Source organism: Puma concolor, chromosome D1, assembly GCF_028749965.1.
Source record: "Puma concolor isolate L17-30 chromosome D1, mPumCon1.1.hap2, whole genome shotgun sequence".
In the NCBI taxonomy this organism is placed as follows: domain Eukaryota; kingdom Metazoa; phylum Chordata; class Mammalia; order Carnivora; family Felidae; genus Puma; species Puma concolor.
Genome location: NC_141676.1, coordinates 17,092,477 through 17,104,986, shown reverse-complemented (window position 1 = coordinate 17,104,986; position 12,510 = coordinate 17,092,477). Strand labels below are relative to the sequence as shown.

General features: G+C 45.1%; 1 protein-coding gene across 9 annotated transcripts in view; it reads right to left on the bottom strand.

The window, feature by feature from the left end:
* The window catches only part of AMBRA1 (autophagy and beclin 1 regulator 1), a 178,816-nt gene that overhangs the window by 19,449 nt on the left and 146,857 nt on the right, over positions 1 to 12,510 (bottom strand). For all 9 annotated transcript variants that reach the window (XR_015240845.1, XM_086677555.1, XM_086677551.1 and 6 more), the window contains one exon: positions 11,801 to 11,955. Coding sequence is in view for 8 of the 9 variants with exons in the window: in XM_086677555.1 (XP_086533681.1) it covers positions 11,801 to 11,955 (155 nt within the window). In the remaining variant the exon portion in view is untranslated. The remainder of the gene's footprint in view (positions 1 to 11,800; positions 11,956 to 12,510) is intronic.

Below are 12,510 nucleotides of genomic sequence, written 5' to 3'. Positions count from 1 at the left end.
TCTTGACCTGTGACAGTTCTACAAAGCTTCACAAGGGAGTCTCAGCTGAAGTCACAATGATTCACTCCTAACTTCAGGGAGCTGGGCAGAGAAAGTAGCCTTGTAAGAAGGGGGAGTAATAAGGTTAGTAAAGTAGATGCTTTAAGGTTGTGCTGAGTTTTTTGATGGGTCTCCAAGAGGAAGAGAATTCTTCCAGAAATGTTCCAGACCAGGAAAGAAGCAGAGAAGCCTCTCACAGGTCACAAGTTTACCTTTTATAGTCTGTTGCTGCAGAAAAATTAACAAGCAAATACTATCAATTTGCTTCTAAGCACAGGAACCTACTTTGGAGACAAAACCCTCAAAAGACCAGTATGATGGATGACCCAGCTCAGGTGAGACAAGGTCAAATGCACTGGGGAGAAGTAATTAAAGATTGAGACCCCTAGACCTTGCTGCACAGATAGTCACAACCTCTATGGCTATAGTAGTCATGGGACATCAATTTGTTCTCTATGGCAGTTCCCCCGGGCCCCTCACCCCGTCAAGTCCTTAAACACCGTTGAAAGGGCAGCTCCCAAGTGCCCATCTCCTCTAGTGTTTGGGTATTAGACTAAATCCTGCTTTGTGGCAGGAAGCCAGAAGATCCCACGTGAGGATCAGCAGCCTCCAGGACTCCTGATAAGCACCAGTTTGCTTATCACACTCTAATGTGGGGGTAGGAAGGAGGGAGATGAGAGCAAAACATATGGGGGAGGGGGTGTAGTAAGAACACAGAGGGTGCCAGATGGGCAGGACTCTGATTTACAGTCCTGAGAGGCCATCCGGTCCAATACTCCTGATTTCACACATAGCCTAGAGGAATGAGAACCTGGTCCATTTTCAGAACCATCCAGAGATGGACTTTCCGCTCCATTCTCTGGCTGGAGCTCTCAAAGCACCTCACAGAGGGGGGTATTCTCCTCACAATTAGTCAGCCCTAATGACAAAAAGAGTATCTGCCCAACAAGTTCCCCAATGCTGACAGACGGTTCGGTAGCTCTGGTCACTCTCCCAACATTGCTGCTTTCAACTATCAGTCTATCTGGCCCAGTGACTGGGGGAGCCATCTCCTCCCAGATTCCAGTGGGGTCTAGCTCTGGCTCTGTACACTCAAGGTTCATCAGCACTGACAAGAAAGAAGATCTGAGATAGTGTTAAGGGACAGCTCTGGCCTTCACTTAAAGACACCCCAAATATATCACCAATAAAGGTTTCCTTACCACTCGTCAAGGACAAAGCTGGGTGGCCTGCCAAAAATCCCTCTCTCCCTCTGACAAGAGAGACACCCCATGAAGTTGTACCACCAAATTCCATTACGTTAGAGGAGGATTATCAGGACCTGGAGACCCTTTGTGGGGCGGGATACAAAACCCAGCTGCTGATTCATGTTGGCAGAGACCTGGTTTCACCAGCTTTGGCTACAGATGTTCCCTGGTATATGACAAAAGCTGACAGCAACCCCCTCCCCAAGCAGACTGTTTTCTTTTCCGTCTAAACTCTATGCAGAGAACTGGAATCAATGTACTAGAAGGAGAGCCAGTGCCATATTGGCACATTAACAGAGAACGAGTCAGGTCGCCAAGGTCTTTATGGTTCTAAGAGAGTGGGACAAGAGGATGATTCTTTCACTTCTGGGGTCCAAGACCATCTCGTGTACCACCTGCCTTTCCATCCCCCAAACTCTACTTAACAGAAGTAGGAGCAAAAGAATACAGTTCCCAGATCAAAACTAAAGGGATCTTGTTTCTTGTTCAAAGACAGGAAAAGAATGAGAGGCAACCAGAGTTGCTCAGTGGGAAACCTTCCTCTCCACCCTTTTAAAATTTAGACGAAAAATGTATTGCTGCCCTCAAGAAGATGTTTTCTTTTCGGCTGCATATCAATAAAGCTCAGACCATTAGTCTGAGTAGCAAACTGCACTGTTCAGATCAGCTCAGATAAGAAGCTGAAAGAAAAAACTTTGTGGTTATCTTGTTTGTGTTGGGGAATCTCATCATCTGTAAAACTGGAACGGCTCCACAGCGGCAAGAGGTCGAGTGCACTCACCAGATCTCCCCTGTTTTAACTAAGACGATGGAAGCTGGTGGTAGGAAGAAACAGACTGGAACTGGAAACAGACTGGCCACAAGAGAAGACCCAAGCCAAGAGGAGGAAAGGAACTGTGAGGAGGAGAAATGCCTTCTCGGTAATGATGGAGATCAAGGGAGACCTTAAGCCTTTAGAGAGGGTTACTAGAGGAAAATTAACTCTCTGGGAAGAGGGAAAAATCAATGGAAAGCAGATGCTAAGAGACAGCTGACCTTTCCATTGGAAATGGATGACTACCCATCTTGTCCAAGGCTGAGAAATGCACAAGTCCCAGAGCAGGCAGGGGGAGGGAGACTGCTCACCTTTTATCTCTTCTTCCTTTCAAGTTGTTGATTTACTTAGATTCATGAATTACTTAAGTATCTTCATCCCTAGGAAAATCTGATCATTTTCCAGCAATTTTAATTTTTTTACTGTCTCTAAGCCTTCATTATATTCTACTTTGGAGTATAGAACTTGTAGGAGGTTGTTTTTAAAGTGACCATTTAAAAATAAGAATCAGTGGGGCGCCTGGGTGGCGCAGTCGGTTAAGCGTCCGACTTCAGCCAGGTCACGATCTCGCGGTCCGGGAGTTCGAGCCCCGCGTCAGGCTCTGGGCTGATGGCTCAGAGCCTGGAGCCTGTTTCCGATTCTGTGTCTCCCTCTCTCTCTGCCCCTCCCCCGTTCATGCTCTGTCTCTCTCTGTCCCAAAAATAAATAAACGTTTAAAAAAAAAATAAAATAAATAAAAATAAAAAAAATAAAAATAAGAATCAGAATATGAGCTCACCTAATTCTCCCCTTTATTCAGCTGAAGCAAGAACAAATCTGCCTAGATCACCCTTGTCCTAAACCAAAGCTCTCCCAACAGAAAAGAAGAGCGACAGCTCCTTTTCTTAACTTTTTTTTTAAAGTAAGTTCTAGGGGCGACTGGGTTGTTCAGTCGGTTAAATGTCTGACTTTGGCTCAGGTCATGATCTTGCCATTCGTATTCGAGCCCCACATCAGGCTCTGTGCTGACAGCTCTGAGCCTGGAGCCTGCTTTGGATTTTGTGTCTCCCTCTGCCCCTCCCTTGCTCTCTCTCTCTCTCTCTCTCTCTGTCTGTCTCTCAAAAATGAAAAACATTAGGGGCGTCTGGGTGGCTCAGTCAGTTAAGCATCCGACTTCGGCTCAGGTCATGATCTTGTGGTTTGTGAGTTTGAGCCCCGCCATCAGGCTCTGTGCTGACGGCTCAGAGCCTGAAGCCTGCTTCAGATTCTGTGTCTCCCTCTCCCTCTGCCCCTCCCCTGCTCATGCTCTGACTCTCTTTCAATAATAAATGTTAAAAAAAAAATTTTTTTTTTAATGAAACACATTAAAAAAAAATTAAAGTAAGTTCTAGGCTCAATGTGGGGCTTGAACTCACACCTTGAGATCAAGTCGTGCATTCTACCAACTGAGCCCGCCCGGGGTCCCCTTTACTTAACTCTTGGAATGTGTTGCCCTCTGCTGCCATTGATAATCTGCTCCCTTGAAGTCATTTCTAGCCAACTTCTTGTGATTTGCTGGGATCTGAAAACTCTGTTTTATTCACTCATTCCTCTCAAAGAGCTCCCAAAGAGCAGTCAGAGGACAAGAAGTTTAGTTTTCTTTTTTTTTAGATTTTTTTTTTTCCAACGTTTATTTATTTTTGGGACAGAGAGAGACAGAGCATGAACAGGGGAGGGGCAGAGAGAGAGAGGGAGACACAGAATCGGAAACAGGCTCCAGGCTCTGAGCCATCAGCCCAGAGCCCGACGCGGGGCTCGAACTCACGGACCGCGAGATGGTGACCTGGCTAAAGTCGGACGCTTAACCGACTGCGCCACCCAGGCGCCCCAAGAAGTTTAGTTTTCAATTGGCCTGATGCCTTTCCAAAGGCATCTCAAGCCATTAGGACAAAGCAGAGGTTACTTCAGCTGAGGGATCTACTTTGGTGTTAAATGAAATACCAAGGCATTGAACGCTCCTAGAACAAATTAAAATAATTATTTTCTCCTATTCCCACATGTCTGTGCACAGCACAAGTTCTTAAACTTCCTTGGCTTCATGAATCTCAAAGGAAATGGCCAAATGAGAAGTTATTCTAGAGATTCACCTTGGATAAGAGAGTCTTTCAATATATCCCAATACATTTAATACGTTTTAGTTGATATTTTTGGAAGCGCTTCGAGGACAGTTAAACATTAAAATACTTTGTATTTTATATTTGAAATACATTAAAATACTTTTAGCTTTTACAAATGCAAGAATTGGTTCTCTTACCAATTCTTGAAAAAAAACCCTAACTGTTCTGCTTTTCGCTTTTGAAGCTATCTACTGGGAATCTATCACCATGTCTCAGTGCTGGGACTAGCACTCCAAGAACCCAATATTGGGCAAAATTGTGAAATGAGCAGGACGCTCCCTATTTTCGTAAGGATTATCTCCTTGATAGTTTCAATTACTGTTACGGAGAAATGTGCTAGACGCACTGATGATGGCCGTAAGAAGGGGTATATCTTCACACATATGTAGGAAATATACAGCGCACAAGGTATCAAAGGGACACACATTCCCGGAACGTTCCTCAGTGTCTCCTGTGTGCCAAGTGCAGGGAAGATTAGGAATACAGCAGTGCAAAGACCAGTCAAGAAGCCCGTTGTGGGAGTGCCTGGGTGGCTCAGTGGGTTAAGCATTTGACTCTTGATTTTGGCTCAGGTCACGATCTCACGGTTCGTGAGTTTGAGCCCCGTGTCAGGCTCTGCACTGACAGCATGGAGCCTGCTTGGGATTCTCTTTCTCTCTCTCTCTCTCTGCCCCTCCACCTCTTGTGCTCTCGCTCTCAAAATAAATAAACATTAAGAAGAAGAAGAAAAAGAAGGGGGGGGGAGGAGGAGGAGGGGGAGGAGGGGGGAGGAGGAGGAGGGGGAGGAGGGGGGAGGAGGAGGAGGGGGAGGAGGAGGAGAGGAAGAAGCAGCAGCAGCAGCAGCAGCAGCAGCAGCAGCCGCAGCCGCAGCCGCCAGTTGTGTAGCAAAAGAGCAGGGACCAGGTCCATTTTATGCACTGCCTTCCCAGACCTCACAAAGTACCTGGCCCATGGTAGGGGCTCAATTAAACTTTGTTGAGTGAAAAGAATAACACACAGAATAGGCTGCACTCTGAGAGACCATGAGAAAAGAAATCATCAGAGTTACTTTAGAGAAATCTGTCATGGAAAAATTCACCGAAACTAATTGCAGCTCTACTGTTATTTTTAATGTTTTATCTTGCCCCCTCCCTTCTCTGACAAAGTGCATCAGAGACACCCCTGAATTCTCCCATACTCCCTCCCCCTTTCCTGCAATGTGCTGAAGAAAGGCACTGTTTGAGGATAGATGCTTTGTGTCACATCTCAGAAGTCAACTTTAAGATAATTGCAGCGGAAGCAGCTTTTAATCAACTGACAGGCGGCTTTAAGAAAATTAATGAGGACAAAATCTTAGGAAAGAGTAAATCATTTCTGACAACAAAGCTGTCTCTCTTTTTTCCCAATCCCCCCTTGAAGAAATAGTACCCTTCCTTCCAGGGTACAAAAATAAAATATCTTTATTTTTGGTTTTTGCCACTCCCAAGGCCAGACAAGATTAAGAAAGGCTCATTCCCTTAGATTTCTGGGGAATACTCTAGATTGACTAGAGTTCTAGGTGATTTTTGAAAATCAAACTTTCAGGGGTGCCTGGGTGGCTCAGTCTGTTGAGCGTCTGACTTCGGCTCAGGTCACGATCTCGCGATCTGTGAGTTCGAGCCCCGCGTCGGGCTCTGTGCTGACAGCTCGGAGCCTGGAGCCTGCTTCAGATTCTGTGTCTCTCCATCTCTCAGCCCCTCCCCTGCTCATGCTCTGTCTCTCTCTGTCTCAGAAATAAACATTAAAAAAAAAAAAAACTTAAAAAAAAAAAAAGAAAATCAAACTTTCAGAATCTAGGGAAGTAGAGATGAGTAGATTATGTCACAGGCTAAATTCCGGGCAAAGAGGTTATAGTGAAGATTATATACTGAAGCATGGAGCTAGGACTGGCCCAAAGAGCCTGTACACGTTAGTTACATAAACACTGGCCAGGGCTGACAGCGCTGGACACCCATGCTGCCCTAAGATCTAAGCTACAATTTAGTTATGACTAATTTGAACACTCTGGATATCAAGCCTTTGCTGTGGTTGATTTTAATGAATTTATAATAATAATCAGTCACTAGGCTCTGTGAAGATGGCTATAAAAGTGACAGAAAATGGCTATAAAAAGAAAGACAACTGATGTTTCTTTATAACCAAGATGACATCCATTAATGGGCATCATAGTGATGTCTCCCATCCAAGGATAACAGTGAGTGGAATACTGGAAAAAGGAACTGAAGAAGTACTCCTTTAGATGGGGAAGGGCCTGGAGAGAAAGATAAAGATACTGCTTCTCACTTTTTAAGCCAAAGCATCTCTGTATTCTATAGCGTGCAGGCAAGCAGGCAAGGCCTTGTGGTTAAGAGCTCAAGGAAAGTCAAATGTGGGCAGGTAAGAATTTTAATCAGAAATGGAAAAAGGCCTCACAGCATTAGTTCTTAAAGTACTACCACTAGGATGTTAGCATGATGCAGAATGCTTTAGGCTGGAGATACACATCAATTTCTCAACTTGCTAGAAGTATCTGAAAGATACTGTTATTAGGAGCCATGGAAGTAACCAGATGAGGTTCTAGGGACGGTGACGGTGAGAGCAAAAAGGAAAAGGACAAAGTTATACTGATAGGTGAGGTCTAACTAGAATCTCCATGCAGCCAATGATTCGTTCTCAATCTTGACTGAGTGGGCAGAGTCATCTGGAGGCTTGGTAAAACAAGGATGGCTGGGCCCCCCCCCCCAGCCTGATTCAGCAGGCCTCACATGAGGCTGAGAATCTGAGTTTCTACGAAGTTCTCGGATGATGTTGATGTGGTCTCAGCAGAGTACACATTGAGAACTACAGGCCAGTTAGTTAAGAGTAGATCGTAGGTCTGTAAAAAATGGTAACAAATCTGTGTTCTTTCCCCGCTGCCTAGAGAATGAGGGGGATGCAGATCTCTACAGCCAGAGCCCCAGAGGAAGAAGATATACATAGGGACAGTCCACCACTGAAGAACAGAACTCGCAAGGTGAAGAAGTAGGGAAGGAGAGGAATGAAGAGAGAGAGACAGGGAGAAGAGAGGAAGAGAGGGGAGTAAAGGGGAGAGAAGGGGGAGAGAGGAGCTGCCTCTCTTTCCAACACCCCCTCCAAACTAACAATCTGCCTAGGTAATAGTTGCTCAACACTTAAATGCAGTTTTACCACATAACCACAAAGAAAAAGCTTCCAATAAAGTGGACCTTATTACGTATTTGAGGCTTTGCCTTGAAAAGCACAATGCTGTTCCACAGAGAAAGGAGAGCTAAATTGCTTTCTCTCCTAAGGCTTCTCCCATCCAAGTCAAATGACAGTGTCCTCATCCATCACTTCTGCCAATAAAATGACCAGAGAGAAAAGCAAACCAGCACTGGGAAGATTCAAGCAACCAGTGCCTCTAGGACCTGTAGGGATTACGCAACAAGGATCCTCTTCGGTTCTTACTGAACCACTTCTATGCCCCCAACCCCCACCTGTTGGGGGGATGGTCCATGCATCTGCGAAAAAGAATACACAGCACCTTAATTCCGGTGTTGAAAGCACTAATCCTTATTCTTGCTTTCCAGTTCAAAATGCCCCAGCACCACTCCCCACCCCCTACAGCTGCTGACTTTTGCCCTCGGTAAAACAGCACTTATTACTGATATAAAAATGGAAGAACAGTCTGGTGTAGGACTATTTCTGGTGTCATTAGTAATTTTATATTTTTGTTATTATGCTTTCACTTGGTTACAACCAAAGTTATTACAATGTGCAAGTTGCCACTATTTTAGAAAATTAATTGCAGTTTTCTGTGACAATATTATGCCTTATTCCAATTAGAAAATGAAAGCAGAGAGGGCACACAGGCAGTTCAGTGTTTTGAGAATTTAGCAAAACTTGAGCTCAGCAATCTCCAAATGCCTAACTTCAAAAACCAAACAGAAACTAGCAAAGAGCATTCCCCGGCTCAAGTATAAGGTAGCCAGACACAAATAAGACCCTGAGTCACAGAATAGCATACCCAGCTTGGAGGAACCTGGAATGGGCAGAAGGGAGGGGATGATCAAATATGTGCTCAGTCTTACTTTTCCAGATTTGCCAACCACACTAAAGTCGGGAAGACTGAGCCTAGTCTCAGAAGCAGAGAAGGGAAATATCAAAAAGACCGTGATCCTAGAAACAAAGGTAAAAATTAAAATGGCTCAACATAGGGGCAGAACAGAATCCAGAACGCAGATATTCATGGGAGAGCTCTTGAAGGCAACAACAACTGAGAGAAGACAGGAGGGGAAGCACAGAGAGCCAACAAGCTAAGTAAGGTCTGGCAGGAAGTGGAGCACAAAGGCCACAGTGCCTGTGACAGGATTAGCCAAGGATCCAAGCCCCACGCATAAAACCACATGTAAACCAGAGACTGTGTCTCTCTCCCTTGCTTGAAGGGGCTGCGGGCAGAAACCTAAAATGAAGAAAGGAGTCCATAAGAACAGCGGCTCTCAAACTCAAGTGTGTTATTAGAATTACTTGGAAAGTTTGGTGTACAAATGCAGATACCCCTCCCGCCCCATTCTTATGCAGATATGTAGCCCCCCCCACCCCCACCCCGCCGCTGCTGTGGTCATGTCTGTTTTTGACAAGGACCCCAGGTGTTCTAACACAGGTTGTTGGAGGAACACAGTTTGAGAAGCACTGATCCAGAGGTCTGAAAACTGCTTAAAATAAATGCATCAAGGCAAAGCAGGAATCAGTGATTCATTTTCAGAAGAGTGTTCATATGGGGCTGGGTAAGAGATCATCTCTTGGGGAGAGATGTCACTTAGTGGGAATTAAAATAAGGTAAGTCAATGCTCTGGAGGATGTTCTCCTGGGAATGTCAGTTGACCCAACAAGCTTACCCCTCTGAATATTACATCACGGTGATTTCCAAGAAGGACCACCAAAAAGAAGGGGAATGAATTCTGGGTAGAGAAGCTTGAGGACAGGCCCATCACCCACAAAAGCATTCCTTCAAAGACAGAGCTTGACATTACAGATGGAGACACCCACCCATACTTACCTGTGCAAAGAGGAAGATGCTCTACTGTCCCAATAAACCCTCGCTCCCTGATCTCAGACAAAAAGGCCCTCCTTGACTTAAACGGTGGTACAGCATAGCTATCCAAAAAAGCTGGTATCTTCCCTTCCACCAATGACTGAATTCAGGGATATTTTCTGAGTGCTTTGGTGCCTTTGGATGTTAAGGGGCAACCAAGACCTGGAAAACCAGAAACTTTTCTGTAGTGCAGGGGTTTAAAGGCAGATGTGGTGGACACAGGGTGAGCAAAACCTTGTTCAGCAGCCTGGATCCTGTCTCTTAGGTGAGAGGAACACTTCCCAAATGGGAGCTTTCTAGTCACTTCAGCTCCCTAAGTGGCAGATGGTGCCTACTGAGAATCAAAAAAGCCTCACCAGGAGGCCTGAGAAATAGCTCTTGTCACGAGGCATGCAGCAGCTGGCTAGCTGCCCTGAGCCCCTTAGCAGGACAGCAACGGATCACCATATCTCCTCAGCAGACTCCTCCAACTGCATTCCCTGAGCTGCCAGCCCCATCTTGGCTTCCGCCCTGTAGCTGTTTGCCCTTAGCCAGATGTTTCTAAGCTACTTATGGAAAAGAGGAACCTTGCTAGGATGGTGGACTGGCAGGCTATGCCCAGGAGCTGGGCAGGAGCCCTGGCTTCCGGAAGAGGCTGGAGATGTCCATTAGTGTTGCCGAAATCAGATCCTGTCTCTTAATGATTATAAACAATTATTCCACAATTAGGCAGGAAGGATTTAGAAGAACAGCTGTTGGGACCAGGATTCTAGGTGGTGCAAGGCAGACACCAGGTACTTTTACCATCCGAATCTGAAGAGAACCAAAATAAGAATATTTAAACTAAACCTTAATGTCCATCCTCAAATGTCTAGGTAAGAAAACAGGCCTGTGAACTTCCCAGAATGTGTTCTCCCAATCACCTAATATCAGATATTTCCAAAGTCATCTGGAATTCAAGAATTGGGACTTCCCTGGCAGTATGATTTCAAGGGCACAGACTGCCTGTTTCATGTTCCACCCCTTTCAGAGGCTTGGTGGAATATGCTGTCACCTATCACTGGTTCTGCTTGATACCACCTAGAAATGCTAAGGAGAACGCTTGCCTTGAGATCCTCTTTCATTCATTCAGCTTCTCCTAGATGTCAAGTTCCTTATTTGTACTTGAACTTCATAAAGGCGAAATGGATATGGTCTTCGCTCACGAAGAGCTCACAGTTCCAAAGAGGAGAATGACATGGGAAGAAGTAAGTGCAGTCTGATGTGATGAGTGTGAATACGCGTGCCAGTAGCCAGGTACAATGGTGGTACAAAGAGGGAGTGATTTGGAAAGGTCCTGGAAAAGGGGAAGAGCTATGGACGTTGGGTTTGAGAGAGAGGACAGTCCAAGTAAAGGCACACTGACAAGAAAGAACCTTCTGAAATTCCGGGTGCTTGGAAGTGGCTCAGCAGAGTTGGATAGAGGGTCCTTGTAGGAGATGGGAGGGAGAAGAGGCTGGCGACAACCATGCTAGGCCACCCACTTTCCGTCACTTTCTACACAGTGGATCCTATCTCTCTCTCTCTTTTTTTTTTTTCCTTTAAAAAAACAAATGCTTCCATTCCAGGCATCAAACATCTACATGCACAGCACTAAATGAAGGGCCCTGGGGGATATGCCCCTAAGGAGCTTACACGGAACCTAATTGGGCAGATTAAACATACACACCACTCAGCTAAAGAAAACACAAAACAACACATAAACAAGTGCATAAAACTATAAATGGCACAGCACAAAGTGCTAAGGGAATTCATAGGTTCTTAGCTTGAGACAGAGCTTAAATACCATATAATTAGAGAACCATTCAAATGCTCAATTCCCCTCAGCAAAAGCAAATCAGCCCTCATGGGAACTCAGTCAGAAACTAGTATGCTTGAGTTCAGAAGGCCACTAACCCCATGATGCCCAGAAGGCTTTTACGGCAGTATAAGAGAGGTCCACCTCAGACAAGACAGGGCCCCAACAGGACCTTTCTCTGGTAGTGAAATGGACGAGATGATTAAGAGCACAGCGGCTACCGAAAGGCCTCATCCTCCAACATGATTACAACCCACAGAAAAGAACATTTCATAGTATACCATTTATCAATTTTTATAGTTTGCTTCTTCAAAAAAAATTTTTTTTAAATAAGCATAAATATTTCACTGGGTCCTTTATGTATCTCCAGACTAAAGGTCTCGTGTTGAGGTAAGGAGGTACTCAGTTTGGTCTTCATCCAAAGACACTTTCAGGCCTCTGGGGAGCTCAGCTCAGGAATGAGGGTGTGAGAAAGTTCCTGCTTTTTAATAGTCCAGAGCTTCCAAAAGCTGGTCATGGATGGGCCGGACTGCAGTCTTTCCTTACTCTTTACGAACATGCTACCTCTAGTCTAGGCTGGGAGATCACACCATTGCCCTTCACTACCCTGCCAAGCCTGGAGAGCTGCCCGACAGTGGAGGCATAAGCCGTGGCACTCACCCTCATGGAGGTCTCGCCACCATGGGCCTGTTGCAGTCTGAAGACCTGGGCCACCATGTGCTCTGTGGAGGGATGCAGCAGGATCCTCCTCGAGGCCAAGCCCACCATTACGTATCGGCCCATTGGGGACAGGCTCACCGAAATGGCATTGGGACCTGAGAGCCAACAGAACACAGAGATGTTTCCCAGAGTTCTTGCCATCACAAGGCAATAATGTTCCCTCTCAGTCTTTTCTCTTGATTTTCAGTTTGCGTCTTTGGTTACCCAGGGGCTCTCTCATAGGAATGCAGTGAGGAGTACAATGAGAAGGTGTCTCAAGTGTTGAATACAGTGTTTGACATACAGAAAGTACTTAACAAATGCTCACCACTGTCATCATAGAATCACATTTAAAAAAATTGGTACCATACTGAAAATACTATTTTGAAATCTATTTTCACTTCATACATTAGGACCATTTTTCCACCATTAAATATTCTTCTATAAGAGCATTTTAAAGGCCAGATGGTATTTTACCCTATCAATGCACCTTTTTTTATTTAAGCAATTCTTCACCATTTGACATTTTCTCTATAAGTAACACTACTGTGAACATCCTCGTACATAAATCTCTGTATAGTTTTCTAATTATTTCCTTAGAAGTGGGATTCCTGGATTGAAGGGAACATACATTTTAGGGGCTTTTAATACACAAGGCCAAACTGCCTCAC